Source organism: Miscanthus floridulus, chromosome 13, assembly GCF_019320115.1.
Source record: "Miscanthus floridulus cultivar M001 chromosome 13, ASM1932011v1, whole genome shotgun sequence".
Classification (NCBI taxonomy): Eukaryota; Viridiplantae; Streptophyta; class Magnoliopsida; order Poales; family Poaceae; genus Miscanthus; species Miscanthus floridulus.
The window spans coordinates 71,606,809-71,632,803 of record NC_089592.1 but is presented as its reverse complement, the minus strand read 5'-3'; the positions used below and the strand labels follow the sequence as shown (position 1 = coordinate 71,632,803).

General features: G+C 48.9%; 2 protein-coding genes across 2 annotated transcripts; both read right to left on the bottom strand.

Annotated features, from left to right (window-relative positions):
• Nucleotides 1-11,197: 11,197 nt before the first annotated feature.
• On the bottom strand, nt 11,198-15,920 carry LOC136500468 (7-hydroxymethyl chlorophyll a reductase, chloroplastic-like). Its single transcript, XM_066495818.1, has 17 exons — nt 15,624-15,920; nt 15,439-15,523; nt 14,855-14,963; nt 14,521-14,605; nt 14,381-14,422; nt 14,061-14,139; nt 13,579-13,630; nt 13,423-13,485; nt 13,232-13,329; nt 12,971-13,006; nt 12,828-12,889; nt 12,700-12,727; nt 12,173-12,252; nt 12,029-12,098; nt 11,871-11,928; nt 11,696-11,760; nt 11,198-11,594 (listed from the first exon to the last, which is right to left on the bottom strand). The coding sequence occupies exons 1-17, from the start codon at nt 15,872-15,874 to the stop codon at nt 11,403-11,405; spliced, it is 1,455 nt and encodes a 484-aa protein (XP_066351915.1). The 5' UTR covers nt 15,875-15,920; the 3' UTR covers nt 11,198-11,402.
• A 1,992-nt stretch (nt 15,921-17,912) lies between these two features.
• Nucleotides 17,913-20,332, bottom strand: LOC136501101 (histone-lysine N-methyltransferase family member SUVH9-like). The gene has a single exon (XM_066496596.1). The coding sequence runs from the start codon at nt 20,214-20,216 to the stop codon at nt 18,243-18,245; it is 1,974 nt and encodes a 657-aa protein (XP_066352693.1). The 5' UTR covers nt 20,217-20,332; the 3' UTR covers nt 17,913-18,242.
• Nucleotides 20,333-25,995: the final 5,663 nt, after the last annotated feature.

The window sequence follows — 25,995 nt, the reverse complement described above, 5'->3', positions numbered from 1 at the left end:
TATGCTGGCTCTAGGTGAAACAAAAAATGCCAAGGGAGACGTCGCTCCACGTTTGAGAGGACGAAACACGCATGTTCCTAAGTGTTTTGCCTTCCTTTTACGTTGGGCCCATATGTAGGATTTATATCAAGGGAGATCTTAAGTGGGTAGGATGTTTTGAAAGTAAAAAGTATTTTACAATTCGTTCGCTCCTTTATAGTATAGATATAGATTAAGGAGTTTACTTTCTTACAAGATGAAGGGCTCTATCACTAGTATGGATTGTGGTAAGGACATTGTTTAATGTGACCGACCATGGTGACTTAATTTAGCATGTCTTGTTAGTTGTTAAGGCTAGCAAGGGAAGTTTGGTCAAGTATTCTATTATGTTAAGGTTTGTCACTTTAATTTTTTTAATCCTAATTCCTAATTCAACATCCCTTGGGCCATTCAACTCCTTTTAATTGGTACCAAAGTCTATTGCTCAAAGGATTAGCCTACCTAGAAAAATGCCAAAGAATGGGAATCTGCTCCCAAGTTCGAGGGAAAGAACTTTGCCTATTGGAAAGTTAGCATGTTTGCATACCAGCTCAACTTAACCTAATTAATCTGGTTGTCCCTAAAATCACACTGTCGGGTATCGATATTAGGGATACCCAAAGCAAGGAAGTTAGCGCCCATGCTGACTTTCATAGATGGCTCGAGACGTATTAAAAGGTCTCACCCGACCCTAAGGCCGTGGGCTCCATCTTGCCCGACCTCAAGGCCGCGGGCTCCGTCTCACCTGACCCCTTAGGTGTGGGATCCATCTCACCTGACCCCAAGGATGCGGGCTCCGTCTCGTCTGACCTCAAGGCCACAGGCTCCATCTCGCCCGACCTCGAGGCCACGGGCTCTGTCTCACCCGACCCCTTGGGTATGGGCTCCATCTCATCTGACCCCAAGGATGCGGTTTCCATCTTGCCCAAGGCTTTGCCCCACCTGACCTCGAGGACACGGGTTCTGTCTCGTCCGACGGAGACCCATACTACCACCAACCACTCTAGGTCCAAGCGTATGGGCCCGGGTCAAAACTCTAATGCTAGGAAAGAGGATGACACACCTCGATGTAACCCGTGCCCATGACGGGCCATACCTGGGGATTCACATCAAGAATAGTGTCGGGTGTGCTGGTGCTGTTCTGCCTAATCCTTGTACGGATGCTGACAGGTGCGTCAGTTCACCACGACATCCGTTAGGACAGAGTGGAATGCCATGACCGGCAGATGACACCAGTGATGAATAGGGCCATGACATGGAGCCATCCCTGTTGACATCTACAGGATCAACGGGACCCGCATGAAGGAGAAGAAGGACCCGGCAACCCTGGAAGCCTTCTTCTCTCTCTCGTTCTTCTACTTTTCCTCCTCCGTAACCCGCACTTTCCCTTTGTCTATAAAAGGGGAAGCAGGGCACCCTATGGAGGAGGGCTGGACAGGGGGATCTGAACACAAGCACACGGCTGAGCAGCAAGTGAGCTCTCAGCACCTGTTCACTCCTCCACCAGAGACTTGGGATCCTCTTCCTCTCTCGTCCGTTTGTAACCCCTACTGCAAACCAAGTGCCAGTAACATGAGCAGCAGTGAACTAGACATAGAGATGTTTCGCCCAAACCAATATAAACTCTTATGTCCTCCAAGCACACTATCCGAGCCAGACGCATAAATACAAATTTACTCGTTGGTAGTTTGAAAACACCGACAGTTGGTGTGCCAGGTAGGGCCTTTTTGCGTGTCTCAATGTCCACATCAGGCCTTGGATGGCTAGTCACGACGTCAGCTAGGTCTCAGGCACGCACATGCGCTTCGAGAACCTAGACTTCATCGTTACAATGGAGGGAGAGTTGGCCCGGGTTCTCGTCATCATCCAACCTCTCCACTCCGCCGGCCTCGACACGATCGCTAAGGCACTTGAGGAGCTACAGCTACACACACCGGAGGCCCACGCCCCTAGGAGCGACCGGCTCCTCGGCTTCGATTATGGGAGGCTAGAGCGCCAGCTCAACACCTTGCAGGGACCCCGACCGTCCCAGGAGGACCTGCGCTGCCTCACCTTCTCATTCGCCAATGTCATGACGTGCCTTACTAGAGGAGAGCTGCTCTACCTGGAATACCTCATCTAGAGCACCTTGACAATGCTCCCGTTCGGTCTGTGCAACGCCGTAGAGACCGTTGGCCACCTTGTGGCATAGCGCATGCCCCCACCCTGTACGAATGATGAGTTCATGGGGATGACCGAATACATCACATAATATTTCCATGACCTTCTCGTGGGAGAATCAGAGTCGCCCTCCGACTCTGACTCCAGCAGGGGGAGCCATCACCCCTCGTGAGAAGGTTTCATTGTAGGCACCCCCTGAGGGATACATCGAAAGCATCCACGAGAGAGTGGCTACCCCAATAGACAGCCTCAACAATGAGGTCGAGGGGGATGCAGGGGCCCCACCTCACCTATGAGTAGAGCAGTTGAGGGCATGGCACCAAGAGCTCAAAGAAGCATGACTCCAGCTTGAGCAAGAACACGCGGAGCTCGAGTGAGAGATTGAGCTCCACGGAGACAGTGGGCGTGCACGCGCCATGGACTGTGACATGAACCAGAGGATCATTGAGGATGACAAAGCCCTCCCACACTTCACCTTGGCAAGCCAGAACATCGCTACCACGATGGCCTTGCTCCGAGGGCTTCTAGAGCCCGCAACACCCGAGGATCATCGGGCCCATCGCGAGATTTGCATGCTACTCGAGCGTGCGGCGGCGCAGCAGGCCGAGAGCTCGTTGTCCCAATGACGTGAGCTCAATGCCAGCCAACGCACACCCTTAGAGCAACCCGACAGGGATGTGTCAGTCCACCAGGCGCAGTGAGGTGGTAGGCCACAAGCCACGGTCTCAGTGCATGAGTGTCTTGGCCTCCACCATGATGCGCACAACACCCTCGATGCCCACATGCGTGCCCATGGCGATGAGAAGGAGGAGGCTAGCTATGGCTACCACCCTCGTCGTGGCGGATGTTATGATGGTGGTGAGGACGGAAGCCTAAGCCCTGACTTGTTGGGACCTCAGGCCTTTGGCCAACACATCCTCAATGTTGTCTTCCCACCGTGGTATCAACCGCCGACCAACATCCCAAAATACTTTGGGAAAACAAACCCTGGAATTTGGCTTGAGGATTATCGGCTTGTTTGCCAAGCTGGTGGAGCAGATAGTGACAATTTCATTATCTGCAACCTTCCTTTATTCCTGGCTGATTCGACGTGAACGTGGTTGGAACACCTTCCGCCCAACTGAATCCAAAGTTGGGTGGACCTAAAGGAGATCTTCATGGAAAACTTCTAGGGCACATATGCGCATCTTAGGAACCCATGGGATCTCAAAAACTGTTGATAGAGGTCTAGGAAAACTCTTCATGGGTACATCCAACGCTTCTCCCAGTAGTGCAATGAGCTACCCGACGTCGCCGACACCGATGTCATAGGAGTTTTCCTGTCTGGGACCATCTGTAAGTCCCTGGTTTACAAGCTAGGACATATGGGCTCGCAAACTACCAAGGAGCTCCTCGACGTCGCCACTAGCCATGCCTCGAGCGAGGAGGTGGTTAGGGCAATTTTTGACCACCCCAAGGGCAAGGCAAAGTGGGACGAGGATGCCGGTGAAGGCGCCTCCAATCACTCCAACAAGAAGAAGAACAAGCAGCAGCACGAGGGCTCACTCGTGGCCACTACCAACCGCAAGGGGGGGGGGGTCAGAAGCCCACCGAGGGTACCCCAAACCATGCTTTCCCCATCAAGCACCTATACAAGGACTATGTCCTCATGAAGCAGTTCTTGTCTAGAGGCTCTAACAAGGGGGAGCATAAGAAGGAGCCCAAGCTAGCCGGAGATGATGCCAAGGGGAAGGACGGTGGATTTTCAACACTGGATGACTGCCTCATGATCTTCGGAGAGTCAGCGGCCTATGACTCCAAGCGCTGCCAGAAGCTTGCGCACCGCGAGGTCTATATGGCCAAGCCGACCATGCCTTCCTTCCTCCGATGGTCGAAGTCCGCCATAACCTTTGATCAGACTAACCACCCAGAAAGCATCCCATAGCCAGGAAGATACCCACTCGTGGTCGACCTGATCATCGGTATGACATGGCTCACCAAGGTGCTGATGGATGGAGGCAGCGGTCTCAACATCATGTATGCTGAAATGCTCGACGACATGGGCATCGACCGATTGTGCATTCGACTGACCAGTGCACCTTTCCATGACATCGTGCCTAGAAAGCAGGCCATACCACTTGGGCAGATCAATCTGCCCATCATGTTTGGGAATCTAACCACTTACAGGATGAAGACCCTTACCTTTGAGGTGGTCGGGTTCCATGGGACCTACCATGCCATCCTATGATTTCCATGCTACACGAAGTTCATGGCCGTCCCCAACTACACCTATCTAAAGTTGAAGATGTTGGGTCCATGCAGGGTCATCACCATCAGCACCTCCTTCCAGCGTGCCTACGAGTGTGAGGTCGAGTGCTGCGAACATGCCACGACAATTGTTGCCTCCAAAGAGCTTGCGACCATCAGGGAGGAGGTCATCAAAGAAGCGTTCGACCCCAAGCAGTTGGCTAGGTCTTTCGAGACTATAGAGGGTGCCAAGGAGGTCCTCATAGACCCCCGTGGCTCCAAGGGCAAAGTGGTGCGCATCGGCACCACACTTTCCTCCAAATAGGAAAGCGCGCTCGCCGACTTCCTCCGCGCCAATAAAGACATCTTTGTGTGGAGACCCTCAGACATACCAGGCATTCTGAGAGAAGTCACTGAGCACGCCTTAAAGATTAGGCTAGGCTCCAAGCTAGTAAAGCAGCACCTGCGTCGCTTCAACAAGGAGAAACATAGGGCCACCAGTGAGGAGATTATGAAGCTTTTGGTGGTCGGGTTCATCAAGGAAGTATACCACCCTGAGTGGTTAGCCAATCCTGTTCTTGTACGAAAAAAGAGTGGGAAATAGAGAATGTGTGTTGACTACATGGGTTTCAACAAAGCGTGTCCAAAGGATCCGTTTCCTTTGCCATGCATAGACCAAGTAGTTGACTCAACCTCAGGGAGCGAAACCCTTTGCTTCTTTGATGCGTACTCCGGGTACCATCAAATCGCGATAAAAGAGTTCGACCAGCTCGCGACATCTTTCATCACCCCATTCAGATTGTTCTGCTACATCACAATGTCGTTCGGCCAGAAGGACATGAGGGCTACGTATCAACGCTGCATGCTCAAGTGTTTATGAGATCTCATCAAATAGACCATTAAGGCCTACGTGGATGATATCGTGGTCAAGTTCAAATGGGCTGATCAGGTCATAGCCAACCTAGAGCAGACCTTCATGAAACTCTGAGCAAACGGCATCAAACTCAACCCCGAGAAGTGCATTTTCGAGGTCCCAAGGGGTATGCTGCTAGGTTTTATCATCTCCGAGCATGGCATCAAAGCCAACCCAGAGAAGATCTCGGCCATCATGAGGATGGGCCCGATTCAGAACATAAAGGGGGTACAACGAGTTATAGGGTGCCTCACCGCGCTTAGCCACTTTATCTCGCGCCTCGGCGAACAAGGTCTCCTCCTCTATCAGCTTCTAAAGAAGGTCAACCATTTCAAATGGATGCTCAAGGCCCAGGAGGCACTTGACAAGGTCAAGCAGCTCCTAACGAATGCCTCGTTCCCGGTCTCCCCCGATCGACGGGGAACTACTTCTACTCTACATTTTGGCCACCACACAAGTGGTCAGTGCCACCCTGGTGGTAGAGCGAGAAGAAGAGGGACACGCCTTCAAAGTGCAACATCCCATGTACTTCATTAGCGAGGTCTTGTCTGATTCCAAGACTCGCTACCTCCAAATCCAGAAACTCCTGTATGTCATCCTTATCGCCAAGAGGAAGTTGTGTCACTACTTTGAGTCGCATCCGGTGACGGTCAACCGAAGTGGGCATAGGAAGAAACATGTTCCGACAAAGCTTCTACTAGCCGACCGCAGTAGCCGGTGCTGAATAGATTGTGCGCACCCATGAAGGGTGTCAATACTACGCTTGGCAGACCCACCTGCCGGCCCAAGCACTCCAAATGATCCCCATAACATGGTCGTTCGTGGTCTAGGGCTCGATCTGGTTGGACCTCTCAAGAGGGCACCCGGGTGCTATATGCACTTGCTTGTCACCATAGACAAGTTTACAAAGTGGATAGAGGCTTGACCAATCTCCACAATCAAGTCCGAGCAAGCCATATTGTTCTTCCTTGACATCGTGCATCGCTTTGGAGTCCCAAACTCCATTATCACGGACAACGACACACAGTTCACCAAGAAAAGTTCCTCCGATTCTACGATGCAAGCCACATCCATGTCAATTGGTCTATTATGGCACACCCCCACATGAATGGGCAGGTCGAGCGTGCAAACGACATGGTCCAATAAGGCCTCAAGCCTAGGATCTTCAACCGGTTGAACAAGTTTGGTAGATGATGGGTCACAGAGCTTCCCATGATGCTCTAGAGCCTAGGGACGACCCCTAGCCAGGCCACTAGCTACATGCCATTCTTTATGGTCTATGGTTCTGAGGCTATCCTCCCGACCGACATTGATTATGGAGCGCCGAGGGTCAGGGCGTACGATGAATAGGGAGCCGAGGCGTCCCTCGAGGATGCCATAGACTAGCTCGATGAAGCGCGTGATGTTGCCCTCCTCTACTCAGCCAAGTACCAGTAAGCATTGCGCTGGTACCATAGCCGTCGAGTACGGGGTCGGGCCTTCAACATCGGGGACTTGGTACTCTGCTTCATCCAGGGCAACAAGAACCGCCACAAGCTCTCTCCATCCTGGGAAGGACCGTACATCGTCATAGAGGTGCTCCGACTAGGCACCTATAAGCTCAGGACCATCGACGGTGAAGTTTTCATCAATGCCTGGAACATCGAACAGCTATGTCGCTTTTACCCTTAATCTACGCACGCTTTCTCTTATTAGTTTTGCTATCGACTCCTTGATCTTTAGTGACACCTGACCCTAGCAACAGCAAGGTGCTCAGGACCATCGACGACGAAGTCTTCATCAACGCTTGGAACATCAAACGGCTATGTCACTTTTACCCTTAATCTACGCACGCTTTCTCTTATCGATTTCACTATTGACTCCTCGATCTTTAGTAACACCTGACCCTAGCAACGATAAGGGGTCGAGCCTCACTCGGGAGCTGATAAGAGCATATCTATCCGGTAGACATTCTCTATGCCCGACCCTTTCTCACGTTAAGATCTAGAAGCAAGGATTGTGGAAACAAACGCTGAGTAAAACTGGTTGGACCGCAAGAAACCTATGCCCCAGCGGCTACGGCGTTTTTACTCACCAGCGTGATCAGAGTTTTTTGCCCACACCCTGAGCTTTTTAGCCTTAACTACGGAAAGAGTCAGAACACATTAAAGAGTATATCTATCCGGTAGAGATTCTCTACGTCCGACCCTTTCTCACGTTAAGATCTAGAAGTAAGGGTTGCGGAAACGAACGTTGAGTAAAACTGGTCGGACTGTAAGAAACCTACGCCCCAGCGACTATGACGTTTTTGCTTAACAACGTGATCAGACTTTTTTCACCCACACCCTGAGCTTTACAGCCTTAACGACGGAAGGGATCAAAACACATTAACCTTTTTATACAAAAAGGAAAGAAGAGCTAAAAATCTGTTTGGCCATAACAAAATTTAAGAGCTTGTCCACTTATTACAGTTTGTCGTATGGCTTATCTACCTAACAAATTTCTTGGAGGATGATCCCATCCTCCATCTCGGTAGGTAAGTCCTATGCCAGAGGGGCCACCTTCTTCTCGATGTCGTCCAACTCAGCATCGATGTAGACAAGCGCGAGAACCGTCACAGGTAAGGAGGGATACGGAACTAAAAATGCTCCTACAGCCCATTTAAGCCTAGGAGTTCAAAGGCTGGCCCTCCAATAGGTTCACAGCCGCTCCGGGGCGCCCTTAGAGTGAGGGGTGAAAAGGGATGGGCCCACTAGCGGCTAGTACCTGGGCGCACGAGTGCCGTGGGCATCTCGGCCCACGTTCGAGTCTTGGTCGGTTCCCAGTCTATGGTTTTTTCTCAAAGAAAGGCAATGGGCCCTTGGGACCGGTCGAACGAACCCAAGAACTACATGGATTGGCCACTAAGAATCTAGAGTCGGTCACCGGCTGACCCATGCTGGACCCCCATGAATGGGAAGCCAGGGCCCCACTCGGACTAGCCCGTTAACAGCTCACCAAGCACCATGTTTCGTCCATAGAGGAAAAACATGGCACGGCTCAGCCCCTCTGTTTTATTAAAAAATGCCTGAGGGATGACAATCACAAAGACGAGCCGACCCTCAACCGGACCCCTACTACGCATGGGGGCTTGAGGAAAGTTGGACTCACAAGGAGACCGAACATGCGGACATAGTACGACGGCGGACCGATCGGATCCTAGGGGACCAAAATCAAGAAAAATCTTTACGACCTCCCAAATCCTACGGTTACATATCCCCAAGAAGACCGATCATGACAAAAGGTAATCACCGTCCTACCAGGATACGCCGCGGGCTACAAAAAGAAGGCTAAGGCCCTCAGAGTCCTCCGGCCCAGAAAAACCTCCAAAGGAGTATCCTACTCCTCCGCAGGCTCGGGGGCTACTGTCGGGTATTGATATTAGGGATACCCAAAGCAAGGAAGTTAGCATCCACGCTGACTTCCCTGGATGGCTCGAGACGTATTAAAAGGTCTCGCCTGACCATAAGGCGGTGGGCTCTATCTCGCCCGACCTCAAGGCCGTGGGCTCCGTCTCGCCTGAACTCGAGGCCGCAGGCTCTGTCTCGCTCGACCCCAAGGACACGGGCTCCATCTCGCACGACCTCGAGGCCGCGGGCTCCATCTCGCCCAACCCCAAGGACGTGGGTTTCGTCTCGTCCAAGGTCACGGGCTCCGCCCCGCCTGACCTCGAGGACACGGGTTCCGTCTCATCCGACGGGGACCCATACCGTCGCCAACCACTCTAGGTCCAAGCGTATAGGCCTGGGTCAAAACTCTGATACCAGGGAAGAAGCTGGCACGCCTTGATGTAACCCGTGGCCATGACGAGCCATACCTGGAGATTCACATCAAGAACGATGTCGGGCGTGCCGGTGCTGTTCTGCTTAATCCTCGTACGAACGCTGACAGATGCATCAGTTCACCACGACGTCTGCCGAGATGGAATGGAATGCCATGACCGGCAGATGACGCATGCGCATAGTGCCAGTGATGAATAGGGCCACGACATGGAGCCGTCTCTGTTGACATCTACAGGATCCACGGGACCTGCATTAAGGAGAAGAAGGACCCGGCAACCCTGGAAGCCTTCTTCTCTCTCGTTCTTCTACTTTTCCTTCTCTGTAACCCACGCTTTCCCTTCATCTATAAAAAGGGAAGCAGGCTGCCCCATGGAGGAGGGCTGGACAGGGGGATCTGAACATAAGAGTACAACATGAGCACACGGCTGAGCGACAAGCGAGCTCTCAGCACCCGTTCACTCCTTCCACCAGAGACTTGGGATCCTGTCCCTCTCTCGCCTGTTTGTAACCCCTACTGCAAACCAAGTGTCTGTAACACGAGCAGCAGTGAACTGAACATAGGGACGTTCCGCCTAAACCAGTATAAACCCTTGTGTCCTCCGAGCACACCATCCGAGCCAGACGCGCAAATACAAATTTACTCATCGGTGGTCCGAAAACACCGACACACACCATCCGGTGTTATCCACTATGTGCATGCGACATATATGTAGAGTTCTCATTATAATGCATAAAATGTAGCTTCAGTTACAAACAAAGTGTTGCACACACTTGCGAACTGAGCGTAGCTTATCTAGTTGGGTTCTGTGTGGTAAAACTTGCCCACCCGGGTTTAAGTCCTCGACTTGACCCAGGTGCTCGTATTTTTCTGGATTTATTTCAGGATTTAATGGTGCTAATCTTTCAGTGATACGTGACGTATCCGTCGACAACGAGGCGCCTGTGGTGACTTCATCAATCTCGAGATTTGCTGGTCCAACTCAGTTCTTCGGAGGTGCTCATAGGGGTATGTATACGTGCGTGTGTTCGTCGGGGTAAGTGTGCGCCCGTGTATATGAGTGGCTACATCTGTAATTAGGTCTCACAAAAAAAAGTGTTGCACACACTTAGTTCAACATCAAGCACACACAACGGTGGTACATCTTGTGGTCCATGCCACCACCCACAAGCTACTTATTATTATGACACTCTACTCCCAGTCAGAAGAGGGCTCAAGAGGGTGTAAAAGTAGCCATAAGTTTCAAAAAAAAAAAGAGTAGCCATAGACCAGCATTTGTTCGCCTGCAATTAATGGAAGCAACATGAGTACGTGGGTACTCCTCATGGCGTACCAAACATAATACACAAAGGAATATGCATTTGAGCTATAGCAAGATGAACAAGTCGGTTTTGCATAAAAGCTTTTGTGCATGAAGTCCAATGCATAGGACTCATCTTAACTACTCTAGGTTTAATATGAACAACGACATCTATAACTTGAGGGGTGAGCTTGATCTTCCACAAGTTCATCAACACGGTAAATCTACATTACAGAAGCAACAAAGAGCTTGTTCATAACAGAGAGCGTGACATTTTGAAAGGATTAAGCAACGTCTTGCAAGAGGTGTATATCTTTTCCCATACAAGAACAAGTATATCGTCCATACAACCTGCCGGTCCTTGGGGGAAACTCATTACCTCAACCTTCTCCATATTTGGCTAAGTCGTCCAATGAATGGTCGTAAAGCACATGAGTACTAGCATCTTACTAGCTACCCCTCATCAGACACCTAAATCTGTCTGATTACCCGGTCAAAACATAATACTCAGCTTGTCATACATGACATGTGGAAAGTACAAGTAGTGCTCAATCAATACTAATAATCTTGGTCAAGTTTTATTCTAATTTTATTACTGGAGTGAACCAATGCCTGCATTTGATTACCAGCGTTCTCCAACCAAACCCTGTCTCAGAGCTGTTACGTGGGGCCCGTCTAGATTTTCCTCTTTTTCTCTAATTAACTTGGTGATTTCTAACATTTGAGAGAGAACTTTGTGGCTTCTTTTATCTTTGTTTTATCATCAAGACAAATACTTTCGAACAAAAAGACATGCTCAAAAAAGGTAGCAGGAATTCACATATCTCAGCTGGGTTCCATGCAAATGCAAACTAGAAATTGGCAAGCATGTACAGATCAGCCTATACATTCTACTGTATACATCACCGCTACGTCACATTACAAACATAATGCTGCCACATTCTTGCAATGCAAATACAACTAGCTAGTAGAGTGTGAATTGGTGAGTCAGTCACTTGACTGCGTAACCATTGCCTCGATCCGTCCGTCCTTGTCGTAGGCCTCCACGATCTTCTTGGCATACCCGGGGATGTGCTGCTCAGCTCTCTGTTTTCCCCATGCCCGCCTAACATGCAGGTAATTCCGAATGGTGTGATAATCCAGAGAGTAGCGTGCGAACTCCAGACCCTTGGGTCCAACCTGAAACAGCATATCGTACAATACAATCTGGTTATTTATTCGTGTTCAGTTAACATTACAAATCTCATGCCATCCTCCCCTGCACACGACCAAGAACTAACCAGGTTCAGCAGGAAGGCCAGAATGTCACCGACAAATCTAGGAGCTGGTTTCGAAGGGCCTTTCCCTGTAGATTCATTCGTTTATTTACATGAATGTGAGCCAAATACATCATTGTTACTAGTTTTATACCACTGCAAAGTACTAGTATTTAATAGGCATGATTAGGGGAGGTACCCAATTTTGCAGCATCGTCAGCTTTCACTGTCTCCATAACAAATGGTTGCCTGGAGCCCTGAAACAAACAGACACGACACCCTTGTCAGTCTCCAGTACTAAGCTGCATGCCTCCGAAGAATGTTGTGCCAGTTCTATTGCTGGGGATACATGCGTACACTGCTAATTGTAGGTGTGCTCTCCAGAAGGCCATCTACCAGCCTGAGCATCTCCCATCCACGATCGTTCCTGAAGGGATAGAGTTCCAGTGATGCTCACCAGCTACTGCTTACAATATAATTGCACAATCCTACTCGCTCTACCTGACTGTAATGTACTGAGGATGCTGTGTCATGGAGACTCCAGCATATTTTGGTACTCCCATATATCCCACCACCAAATCCTGCAGAGATTTAACCAAACAACATAGTGAATCTGAACTGCTTCTCTGCTCCAAGAGAGCAGACTGTGAAGATTAGCAAGATAAGAGGAAAGCAGCTAATTAGAAGTAACAGGTAAAAGAATAAAGAGCTAATCTCTCAGAACAGATGATATTCTGAACATGAGATTGAAGAAGCACCGAGGCAACTCAAGGTCAAGAGAATTAGTTCAGCTATGCTAGTGCCTAATAATAAGAGCAATGCACATCATGCAACACATAGTGATCCAATATAGTGTGTTTCAGTATTATTCTAGCTTTTCTAAACAATACGTGATCCAACAAATTCTATTTCTGTAGATGAGCACTAGGAGGAACAACTTCTGTCTAACAAAACCAGATGATTCTCAGAAAGACAGTTTCTATTCAAAACAGAGACCCTATTCAAATTCAAAATGATGGAAACCTTACCGCCAAGCCATTTGTGTAGTCAAAGCAGCTGCAGTTGGTATAAGCAAATCATTAGCTCACCTGTGAACGGCCCATAAAAATTTTGGAAAAGAAAATGACAACCCATTGGTATACTGAACAGATAATACCTATAGCATGATGGTGCAATAACATCTACCAGGTCGTTTGCTGGCAGGCAAAAATAGGGAACCTGCTTCGAATTAGGCCCTGAATTAAATAGTCCATTGTGGAAGACACAAAGCTTCAGAATTATAGGCAAACAAATATTTACCTCTTCAATGTGCCCATCTAAATGCTTTAGGTGCACCTGTAAATATTCTCAGTTATACAATGCAATCATACATTAAAAAATTCTAAAGGAAAAGCATGGCAATTCCATGAATGCCATGTGTTCTTGTGTTGATCCTAAAACTGCTTCTTGAGCTGTTGATATGGAAAGGTAAACTGCATTCCTATCCTATTGATTTTCCATACATGAAACTACCAAAATGGGGAAAAGAATGTATGCAGCTAATTATTTTCAATGTCATACCTTGTAGTCTTGCATAAATTCATAATGCATAACAGTTTCTGGCTCACTGCTTGCCGCTTTCAAGAATTTATCAAGCCCTTCACGTGTACCATTGTCAACTAAGAAAAATTACAGTATATCAGAGCTACAATATATCTTCCATGACAGAAACTGTAAAGATTGACTAGTTTTAGAGGAGAAATCGAAATTACCACAGTTTGTGCCAAGCACATAAAGCTTTTCCAAACCAAGGTACTTTTCTACAGATCTCAAAGCTGTAGTTCAAACAATAACTTTAACAACTTTGACATTTGAATATTTGATAAAACATCACCAATAGAAAGAGAAGGCCAGGTGAAGGAAAACACCTTGCACTTGACAGCCCACACCACAGAAAAGAAGCCGCTTTACACCAGCTGCCTGCCAAAGGAAACCATGAACCTCTCTGGATTTATAAATTGGTCACTATAATGCTTTCACTATAGGATGTGTCTCATTATGGTTAGAGTGATGATTGGAATGGACTTTGAAACCCAATGGAATGTGGAGTCAAACGGGGCTGCTCCAGATTGAATAGGCTAACAGAATTACCCTTGCCCAAGCAACAAATTCAAATATAATTGAACTACTTCTAATTCTCTTGAACTGGGAAATGGGAACAAATATCAGGGCCAAGTAACCCTAAACTAATGACAAGACGGCTGATGTTCTCTCAGAGATCTGCTGCCATGACCCATTATCACTTCTATATGTTATACTTATAGGAAGGGAAAGGAGGCATGGTGCCATAGCTTGCATCGAAAATAAGGGGGACTGGGAAGAAAGTATAGCGTTAAAAGGAACGATTTACCTCGACTAAGGCAAGCGTATTGAGATTTGGTGATAATGTTGGCTTCACACCTTTGGCTGCAATTACTTCATCTGGTGTCCTACAAGAGCATGGCTACCTTATGTTAAAAAAAGAGCATGGCTACCGAGATTAAATGTTACTTCCATTCTAGAAAGCAAGGGGCATGATGATTAGCATGATTAATTCATGAATGGACTAATAACAAAAGTTTAAGCTCAAAATAGTTACAGAAAGTCTGGAACTGCAAATGTGTATCCAGTCAAGGAGTGTTATACACAAGCCATAAAGAAAAATTCTGAAAGCCATCAGTTTCACAATACCTGGCCAAAACCGGCCTTGGAGCAAGCCTGTCGTCAGGATCACTGCAGAGGGGATAAAAAACATTATTTGAATCCATGTGGTAATGCTTGTGCATTGCACTGAGAAAGAATTATGTGGCATTTGAATCTTATTTGGGTGCCTTTGTACACAAACCACAGCATCGACCATATTTGCTTTCAGCATCTCAACTGCGATTGTTGTCACTATTCCCGTCCACTGAGCTCCTGTTGCAAGGCACATATATGTTAAAGGGTACAGAACATAAGTTGCCAAGGTACAGTTTTGTCTAACAAAGGTTTGTCGAGTATATCAAGATAGTGCAGGAAATAAGATGCAACACTCGAGGTGTATTTGGTTTCAGTTTGTTAAGACAGGCCAGTGAGCAAGACTGTGGTATATTGCATATGCGTGCTTCCTTAGACGGATGCAGGCGGCTGTTGAAGGATAAGAACTTGTAAAAGGTAAGTTGCTACCTTGAACAGGTTCGGTCTTCCTGGCATACAAGAGTTGATCATAGACTCCAAAGTACATTTCATCCATGCCTTCCTTCCGGCCTCTCCCGTGGACTTGTGGCTCAAGATCCTAAATATAGTGAGGAGAGTGTTGGTATCTGTAAATTTGTGTCAACTTTTCTTTAGGGAAAAGGGGAGTTCCCCACTTTTATTTTGCTGAAACAAAGCGTACAATTTGTGTCAAGCATTACTACTCAACTCCGTTCCAAATTATAGTTCACTTTAGCTTTATTCCAAATCAAAACTTCTTTTGCTTGACTTGACCTAAGTTTTTATAAAAAATATACATATTATCATCTACAACTACAAGTTCAAATAAATGCACTATGAAGACATATTTCATGGAGAACTTAATGAAATTATTTTGATATTGTAGATGCTTTCTATGAACTTGATCAAAGTTAGAAAAGTTGAAGTACAATTTTGGACGGAGGGAGCAATTGCGTGCAGCCCATTGCTTGATCAAACGATTAGCAGAGCTATTTCATTTCCATTTAGCAAACTGTTTGAGCTGTTATAGGTAATGTTAAGATGAAGGAGGTGACCTCGACACGGGACATGCCGTCTCCCAGGAAGGCACAGGCAGTCTTGACATGCGCAACGTAGTATGTGTCGCAGAGCCCACAATGGCTTGGGTCGCCACAAAAGCAGAAATAGGAACAGAGGTAAGCATCGCATCGCATAATCACACGAACGAACAAAGGAATGCACAGCACGGCACAGCACATACCTGCAGTGGTCCTTGGCAGGGTAGACGGCGCCAGGAGGGATGGGCTTGGATTTCTGCCTCCAGTCCTCCCTGAGCGCCTTGGCCCTGACCTTGAGCGTTCTCTTGGACTTGGAGGACGAGGAGGACAAGGAGAAGGCGAGGGAGGATCGGCGGGGTCCGGGAGACGAGGACGAGGGCGAGGGCGAGGGCGAGGGCGAGGAGGCGTGCAAGCAAAGGGAGAGGCAGGTGGACGCCATGGTGGCGGAGCTCATCACGTCTCACCGGTGGTGATAAGACGGAGGACTTGGAGGAGGATCGAGTGGAGATGGAGGAGCCATGCCTTGGGCCTTTAAGACAAACTAATGTTACTGGGCCACCGCATAAATTTCGGCCCATCTCCACCCTTTGAGGAAAGTTCGGAGCCTTGGAGGACTCTTTGCCTTGCAAAACGAAATGGAGACGAATGTTTATCAAAAAAAGAAATGGAGACGAATGCATCTTCAACGAAAATGCATATGCCACTCAACGAGCTCCATCCGTGCATGCATAGTATGCTGGGAGCAACCAATCATATATGCAAACTCATCTCATCTGTGATGTGAAACCACAACTCTACACCAAGACTGAAGAACAAAAACTTTCCCAACCAAAGCTACATTTTCATTACGTTCAATAATCCAATCCAAAAAATACAAAGAGAGAAGTGTCCATCCCATCTCATCCTCCAGGCATTTTAAAAAATATACCGCACTAAGTTAACTACCTAAAACCTCAGTTAAACAATAACTCCACCGTTCCAGATGAATGTACTCTCTCCGTTCGAAATCATAAGATGTTTTGAATTTTCTAGATACATTGGTTTTCCGACATATCTAGACATGGTGTATATCTAAGCTCATAGCAAAAACTATTTATAGAAAAGCTAAAGCGTCTTATATTTTATAATGAAGGGAGTACTTCCTATCCTCAGGAGTCACTCAGGACTCAGGACTACACCCGGAATCTATCTAGTGTATATCTAAGTTCATACAAAGGCTATTTATCTAGAAAAGCAAGAAAAGCCAAAACGTAATATGGTACTTCCCATTCTCAGGAGTCATTGAGTCAGGAGTCAGGACTACAGCCGGAGTCTCTTCCCCAGCATCATTCAAACAGTATGGTGTCCCGGTGAACAGGACTGGTTACAAACCCTCTCAGGACTACCAATCAAGTGATTCATGGTCAGTTGTTCACAAATGACTCAATATGCATGCGAATTGTCCAGATTGAGGGTTTTACGCAAAGCGGGCCTGGTGCAAGCGGTAGAGTCTTACCGTCTGTGACCGGAAGGTCCCGGGTTCGAGTCGCGGTCTCCTCGCATTGCACAGGCGAAGGTAAGGCTTGCCACTAACACCCTTCCCCAGGCCCCGCACGGAGCGGAAGCTCTCTGCACTAGGTACGCCCTTGAGGGTTTTACGCAAAGCAAACAAATCCCAAAACAAAGCAGCTGTTCATTCATGTAACTAACACAGGGTAAGTTCACAAACATCCACAATACACAGTTGCTAAACATTACAGTCTTTTTTGTGCCAACCACTAACCATATGAACACAACACTAGTAAAACAGATTTAGCATGCCTTTTGCAGGTAAGCCCTATAACTGAAGCAGTGGCGACAACGAAAAGATTAGTGACAACAGCAGAAATGTGAGCACCTTTTGATATTCTCAGGTCTAGAATTTAACAATTTAGAGGGTGCAAACTAGGGAAAAACTAAACCAATGTATCATGTATGATTATTATCCTGAAAAAATTCCTGCCTACACTATCATCCAAAAAGTCCAGTAAGCCTGTTTCAAATTCATCTCATCTGTGATGTGAAACCACAACTCTACACCAAGACTGAAGAACAAAAACATTCCCAGCCAAATGCTACATTTTCATATTGTTCAATAATCCAATCCAAAAAAAAATACCAAGAGAAAAGTGTCCATCCCAATTCATCCCCCAGGCATGTAAAAAACATACTGCACTAAGTTAGCTACCTAAAACCCCAGTTAAACAGCAACTCCACCATTCCAGATGGATGTACTTCCTATCCTCAGGAATCAGGACTACACCTGGAATCTATATACCTCTTCCTCAACCTCATTCAAACAGCATGGTGTCCCAGTAAACAGGACTGTTTTAAACCATCTCAAGACCACCAATCAAGTGATTCATGCTCACAAATGACTCAATATGCATGAAAATTGTTCAGATTGAGGGTTTTACACAAAGCAAACAAATCCCAAAATAAAGCAGCTGTTCATTCATGCAACTAACACAGGGTAAGTTCACAAACATCCACAATACACAGTTGCTAAACATAGTCTTTTTTGTGCCAGCCATTAACCATATCAACACAACACTAGTAAAACAGATTTAGCATGCCTTTTGCAGGTAAGCCCTATAACTGAAGAAAGGATTAGTGACAACAACAGAAATGTGAGCACCTTTTGATACTCTCAAGTCTAGAATTTAACTATTGAGAGGGTGCAAACTAGGGCAAAACTAAACCAATGTATCATGTATGGTTATTATCCCAAAAAAGTTCCTCGCCTACACTATCATCCAAAAAGTCCAGTAAGCCTTCGCCACATTGATGCCTCAGAACCAGTATCAGCTTGCACTCAACTCCCCATCAATTCCATAATCGATGCTCAGCTCACGCATGGGTGGGATGGTCTCCATGGCAAAAACCATCAGGTGAGGGAACGACTCGTCCTCATTGCCACGCAATACAAACTGAAGAAACACATTAGGGGTGCAGCTGTGGCTAATGTAGCAGGCCACATTCCTCTTATGTGACACGTCAAGAACATAACCTGGCCCTGCCAACTTGGTAAACTGGCGTCTCTTCATGTTTGGTTCAACAGCCGAGGCATCTCCCCACTCCCTCCATCGCTCCGGAAACCTCCTTGGATCGATGATGCTGCGACCCTCCATCAGCGCACTGCCTGGCTGATCATCCATAACAACCACATGCCCAGTGTACTCACACACAAAAGCTCCCGGCTGTATCAAGTCAAGCGCCCTGACACCCCAGCCTGTCTCATTGGAGCGGAACACCTCCAGCCGGTGCTTCATCCCTCGCTGCGTCACACGGTTCACGCAGGTCATGGGGCACCCACACAGAGCACCGCATTCATACACCACCGGCCTTCCCATCACCAGAGTCTCATCCTCAGTATACACTGGCACCCCGCCGTTCCTCCTCTCACATCTGCACTTGGAGCCACAGCCCGTCGCGCAGTGGCAGCCCCTGTGCTGCTTGACTGGCGCGTGCGCTGGCGGCACTGGAAACTCAGGGTGGACAATGTAGTCAAATAGCAGGGGAGACCTGTCGTCGTCCAGCTTGTTGCAGACAGGGACGCGAAGGACCTCCGCCCCCTTGGAGAGGTCCAGGGAGATGTACCTTGGCGGGCGGATTCTGGCGTCCATGGACTCCTTGAGCAGCTTGGCGGTGTGCCAGGTCTTGCTGGCTAGGTCGTCCTGGCCGGGGAGACGCACAAGCTTGAACTTGCAGACGTCGTGGCCGGACTTGCCGGGGCCGAAGGTGGAGCTAATGACCCTGTAGAGGCCGTCGTAGACATAGACCTTGCGGTGGGGACCTTGATCGATGTCGTGGCCCCGGATGACGCGCACCTCCACGCCGTAGAGGTAGCTGTTGTGGAGCGCGAGGTTGCCGCGCTCGAGCGTCTGGTCGGCGTGGTGGTCGACGCGGTTGCGCTGGCGGCCGCCGCTGCCGGTGTAGACGAGGACATCGCCGGTGTCCTCGTCGTCAAGGTACCCTCCAGAGGAGACGATGCTGGTGGCGACGGAGTGGCCCTCGTCGAGGAGGCTGCCGGGGATGTAGCCGATGCCGGCCTGAGGCGCGGTGTGGAGGCCGACGACGCAGATCTCGGCGCGGTAGTAGAAGGCGTCGCCGACGAGGACGCCGGGGATGTCGCCAACGATGCGGACCTCGCGGTGGAGCCAGTGGCCGGCGGAGAGCATCTGGCTGGAGGCGCGGAGGTCATGGCGGTTGCGGAGGCCGCTAGAGGTCTCCTGGCGCTGGTAGCTGCTGCGGAGCGCCTCGAAGGTGAGGCGCGCGCGGCGGACGAGAGCGCGGTAGCGGAGATGGTCCGCCGGGCTGAGGTGGGTGGCGCGCACCACCTCAGTGGCGGCGCGCGCGTTCTTCTTGGAGCCGGAGGGGTTGGATCCGCCGCCTGCGCCTGGTTCTTGTGGCAGCCGCACCTGCAGCTCCTGCTGAAGGGGAAGAGAAGGAGGCGGAGGAGGGACTCGTGCAAGAGGTGCGGCGGCGGCGGAGGAAGAGGGGGGCCTGAGACTGGCGGCGAGGGCTTCGAGGCGGAGCTGGGATTGGCGAAGGCAGCGAGCGAAGAAGGGATCGTCGTCGGGAGAAGGAGCGAGCTCCCGGTGGAGAACGTTGCAGAGCTCCGGGGTGAGCGCGAGCATCAGCGCCGACCGTGCTGCGACGTGGTCGGGGGTTTGCGCAGGGATTGGGCCGTCGGGGTCGGGTTTGGAGGTGATGGGAAATTGCGAGAGGAGACGATCGATCTGCGGCGGCGGCGGAGGAGGAGGAGAGGACCCCATTGCCGAGGGCCGGCTGGTCGCCTGGTCCCCTTTCTTCTCCGTCTCTCTCTCTCTCTCTCTCTCTCTCCGGTCAGGTTGCGGGTGTCCGAGCGGCGTGGGTGCCGCGGGCGTGTGGGTGGCTGTTCTGGTCTGGATGCGGGTGGGCGGAGTGGTGGACACTGCACACAATGACATGCAACGAGCAGTCCCAAGCACGGCCCACGGCTTCTTCGTGCTGATATTTGCAATTCGCCAGAATGTCGAAAGAGAATCAGTGCTAGCCCGAAAAGTAACGTTTGGTTAGCATTGGAGGGCTTCTTCGTCCTGATATTTGCAATTCCGCAGAATTCCGAAAGAGAATAAGTGCTAGCCCAAAAATAAAGTGATGTTGGGTTAGAACAAGAGTCTAAGAATCCACATTAAAAAAAAACGGATGTTGCTAGCGTGTGAGTTCCCCCGCCCACGTTGCGAAACCCTAGCTCGCTCGTGGCACCACCTTCTTCCCTCCCCCCCCCCCCCCCCCGCCGTCACCACCATCATGGTCGGAGCTCCCCCACCCCGATCTGGGCCGACCGCCCCTACCGCCGCCAGCTCCCCTAAACCGTCCGTCGACCATCCCCATCGTCCGGCCTACCTGCCTCCCCTCGGTCGGCCATTCTATAGCTCGCCGGAGTTGGAAGAGATGATAGAGAGAGCTCGCCGAAACCCTAGAAAGCAGATCCGGGAGGAGGAGGAGAGAGGAGGAGGCCTAACTGGCACAGATCCACCGCCACTGCCGCCGGATCCAGCGGATCCGTCGTCGCATCCGCCATGGACACGCGCGGGGAGGCGGTGGGGCGCGAGGAGGCAGTGGGGCGCGGGCGCAGAGAGGTGTGCGGGCAGCGGGCGTCAGGGGGTGGGGTGTGCGGGTAGCGAGCGTAGGTGTGTGGGTTGAAGCCTCACATCCTGCACATTTTCATTTTAGTATTTCCAAAAAAATCCTAGGATCCTATATTGCCATCTAAGGGTGTGTTTGGTATCTTGAACCGTTTCTGATTCTGAAGAGAATCACGGGAATCAAAGCCAAACAGCACACCAAGGAATCCCAATGTTTTGCTTACGAACATGAAACCACGAAAATTTAGTTTCACATGATTCTGATTCTTCCTTCTCATGTCATTTTGTCTAATTAATTCTTTTTAGGCACAACAAGTTAAAATAGTTTGTATTTAAGTTGTTCTTCGCCCACAAAAAAGTTTGAAATTTTTAAAGCATATTTTCATTTATATAATTTTGTATAAAAAGCATTTTTATATTTTTTCTAGACCTTAGAGCCCCCCGTGTCGTCTCCCCCAGGGTGACTCAGGGGCGACTTGCCACCGCCACCAAAGCTTCTCGTCAGTGCAACCCCCTGGTCGCCGTCGCTGCTCACCTGCGAGCGGTGACGACGGCTCGTGGTGGCATCCAACAAGGCAGACGTCCGTAGCCCCCTTCTTCCTCCCCTCCCTGTCCCTTTCCTCTATCCGACCTCGCTCTGCTCCATGGTGGCCAGCGGTCGGAGTGGCCAGGACGGGTCAGATCCCGAGTCTCCATGGTAGGATCCAGGGGGTGCCTACCTAGATCCATGCATGGGGATCCGTGCGGCACGACCCGGAGGTGCCTTCTCTGGTGATGAGGCTAGCTAGCGGAACGAACGGATCCGGGGCCCTCGAGGCCGGATCTACCCTCTCCCTCGCTGGAACTTCGACGGGTGCGGTCACTCCTATTTGGGGTCACTTCAGCCGTGGTGGGTTGTCTATGGCGTGTCGGGCCCTTTCTCCGGCGGCCAGGCCATCCGTCGGGTTGCCCTCCCCATGGCTGGATCTTCGACGGGCGGGGTCAGCTTGCGTAGCCCGAGGTCGCGACGCATGCGGTGGGGACCCTGCTGTAGTGCTTCGTGCACCTCTGTTGGCTAGCCCATCTGTGGCTGCCCAAAACATGCTGGAGGATGCAGCTAGCTAGGGTTAGCCTACGGCCGTCCGCCCCCATCCCTGACACCTACCTCCTCCGGTGAACCGGATGGCCAGCGAGGTGGATCAGGGCCTCTCGTGCTCGGATCTACCCTACTCTGCCCTAGATCTACTACTTTGCGGTTGGTGGCGCATCGCTTCTCCCCCTCATGGGGGTGGTGCCTCTAGATGCACAGTGCTCTAGGCCAAAGCTCAGTTTGGTGGTGGCCGAGTAGATGACGGTGACGCCTTTGGCGCCACTTACGTCCCTAGAGGCGTCGTTCTCCGAGCCCTATGCTCCAGTGCCACCAGCGCCAGATTCTAGGTGAAAGCCCTGCCTTAGAGGCCTCTAAGGCCAGCAGCAACGGTGTCCATGTCACTGCCATGGGCGTCCTCCCCTTCCTGAAGGCGTCGCTGAAGAATCGGCCTAGTTTTGCCATCGGTTCCTTAAGGAGTCCCTTACTATGCCTATTGTGCTTCATTTCCACTCATATTGGTCTATCCTACATCTGTTGACCTTGCCTACTTTATTCTTGTGGATATCATAGCAGATGCTTTGCCACTACTGCTGATCCCCTGGTGGATGCTTGGCCGTTGGTTGGTTCGTTGGCGGATGCTTTTGTCGTTGTTTGGTTTGTTGGCGGATGCTTTGCCGCCGTTGTCGTCGGCCTCCTCTCTTACAGATGCTTTGCTACCGAGAGTGACCTGGCCCTTCCCCCGCTATGGATGCTTTGCCGTAATGGGTGTCTTCGCTTCTTCCTCGGTAGATGCTTGGCCGCCGGTTGGTTCGTTGGTGGATGCTTTGCCGCCGTTTGGTTCATTGGCGAATGATTTGCCCACCATTACTGTTGGACGGTCTTCTGTGTAGGCGACCATTGCGATGTTGTATCCTTTTATCTTGCAGGCTCAGTTCATAGGTTTTAGGTGTTGTGCGCAGTCGCCCTCTTTTGTATCCTTTTTCTTGTTCTTAGTTTCTATTCTAAGTCACTCACCACTAACTTGGTGTGGCAGAATCACCTAATCTAATGTCTCCTAGGAGTACTCGTCTCCCATTAGACACTAAGTACTCCAGGAAGGACAACAAATCATGCGGTTCCATCGGGCGCACCCTAAGGGAGATCCCAAAAATCCACATTTTTCATCAGGATCACAAATAAGAGAATAAAGCTTACATAATTCTTAACCATTTCTTACATCACTTTTAATACAACATCAGATTATAATATTTATTATTTATAATAGCAAAACATGAACATGTTATCAGAGTTATGAACAATTTAAATTAACAGCGAAATATAAACATGTGATTATAATTACAGTGGAAATAAATAGCTATTAATGGCATGATGAAGCATTGATAAATAACTAGGACAACATATTATAAAACTTTCATTTATAAAAACATTTAGTCAGAGTTATAAATAAAACTATGATCGCAGCGTAAAGAAAATCCTCTCTGAGCCCACTAGGAGGAATCCACATACAAAGATCAGCTCTTGCCTCCACCTGTCCCTGCAACAGGGGGAAATAAAACCTTGAGCACTTAATTGTACTCAGCAAGACTTACCAGACAGGAGGAAAGGAAAGACTCCAAGGATATGTAAGACAATCTAGCTTGTGGGTCTATTACATCTGCAGAAGTATTACTAAAAGTGCATCCTTATATTTGATTTTTGTTAGCAGTGCATTAGTTCCTTAACTAACCATTCTATGTAAATGTCTGTGCTACTTTTAATTAGGTGGTAAGCAATCAAATTTCCTTTTTTCATCTTTCATCTTTTAGTTTTTACTACGGTGCTAGACCCCAAAACAAGTCGTACCGGATCGCCCGGCGATTCGCGAATCAATGCCCCCAGCTGGGATACCCAAAAAACACATGCCCCGCTTGTACCCCAGGCACAAGCAGGACCAACCCATTATCCTCCTGTCATGGGGTCTAGGTCCCCATCCAAACTGGGACTCCAAGCCCCCGCTCCTGAGTCCCGAACTCAGAACGATGCAAGGACCTTCTGACCCAAAAACCACCCTAACAGTCGGTCCAGAAAGAGCCAGAACCCATAATAAGAGAGTAACAAGTCTTCCAAGCGCCCATATCCATGTATGTGCTTGGTATAATAAGTCTGTGACTTGCCTAAAGTCTTATGCAACGGCCGATCCTTAATAGACACAGGACAGGAAAAGCAGTGTAACCAAGCTATGTCCCGTTGGCCGCAGGACACAACCTCTTACACCCACCAATACCCAAACCATATCCCTGCCCAGTCACTATTTTTTTCCACCATTTATATTTTCTAAGTGATAATAATACAGTAATATATTTTCTATCTCTCGCGAGTGACAGGCAATCACTCGACTTCTACCAGAGTCCTGTAGCATAGCAATCTACACGATCCTATCATACTAGTAAGACTCATAGGATAAAGATATATATATATATATATATATATATATATATATATATATATATCTGCAAGTGGGTTTCATTCAACTCCTTAAAACTTAATGCACAAATATAATTTAAAGTACATAATAATAGTGGTTATACACCAGGGCTTGCCTGGGTAAAATATAATCAAAAGTTAGCTTTCCATCATGGTGGCATGATCTCCAAAAGCACCATTTCTTCAGCAACTCCCAATGACTCCGCGATCCATCGATGTCCCTATTACAATATGCGATGCAATGCAATGCAATGCAAAGACATGATTAATCAATTGTAATTGTGACTCGTAAAATACGATTTACACCACTCAATCCAACGAGCTAGTTCTAACGACAACCATACTTAGGCTGCGTATCCATGTTATCAAATAAGGCGTTATTTTCTAATAGATGTTTTAGTTATACAATCCCAAAGTGTTTCTTTATTTTATTCTATCGATTTAATCTTTATTCGAAATAGGGCATTATTATCTACCTAGCAAACTAATTATTCTGGAGCTACAAAAATTACAGTGAGCAGCTAATAATATTAGTAATTTACTGTAAAATTTTTAGAGTCAACACTATCACCGATTTATCATAGAAATTGCTACAAGTTCATATTTTAACAATATTAAACATTTTAAAATAATTAGAGCAATCCTAAAAACATACCAAACCTATGCAAATAAAATACACTATTAGATAGATCATAATTTTAGAAACTCAACAAAATTAGTTCCATAATTTTTGGACAACTACACAAATTTATTTTGATTTTACAAGTTTATTTTCAAACTAATTTAGCAATTGCTTTAGAAACTAAAGGCCAGCGGCCACCAAATCGGCCCAGCGGCCTGCTCGGCCTGGTCTAGTGGCAAGGCAGCCTAGGCGAGGCACAGTGCGCTTGTGGCTAGAGGCCTAGGTGAGGCGTGCGGCCAGGACGGCCCACGGTCGCGCGTGGTAGTCCCGGTGCACAGCGCGCGCACGTGGCCCAGCATAGGCGGCACTAGTCCGGCCCAGCGCGCGGGTGCGAACGGCCCAGGCACGGCGAGCAATAGGCCGGCCCAGGCGGGACGCGCGGCCGTTGGCCTAGGAAGCCAGCCACGTGCGGCGCAACGATGGCACTTTAGCGATGAGGCCCCTGAGTTTTCTCTAAATCAACTAAGCCCCTTTTTTGTGAATCTACGAGTCTAGCGCTTTTGCATAGTGAACATGGTAAAGCATTCTATTAGCGCATGAGTCCTTTTTCTACCCTAAAATAGAGCCGCGTAGAGGCAGGGAACCGGCCGGCGGCGGTGCTGTCGTGGAGCGACGCGGTACACGGTGGCTGCGACGCTGTGGGGCATCGTGGGGCCGGGAAGGGAGGGCGGTAGGGCGGCTCCACGACTCTGGGCAGGCCTAACACGCTC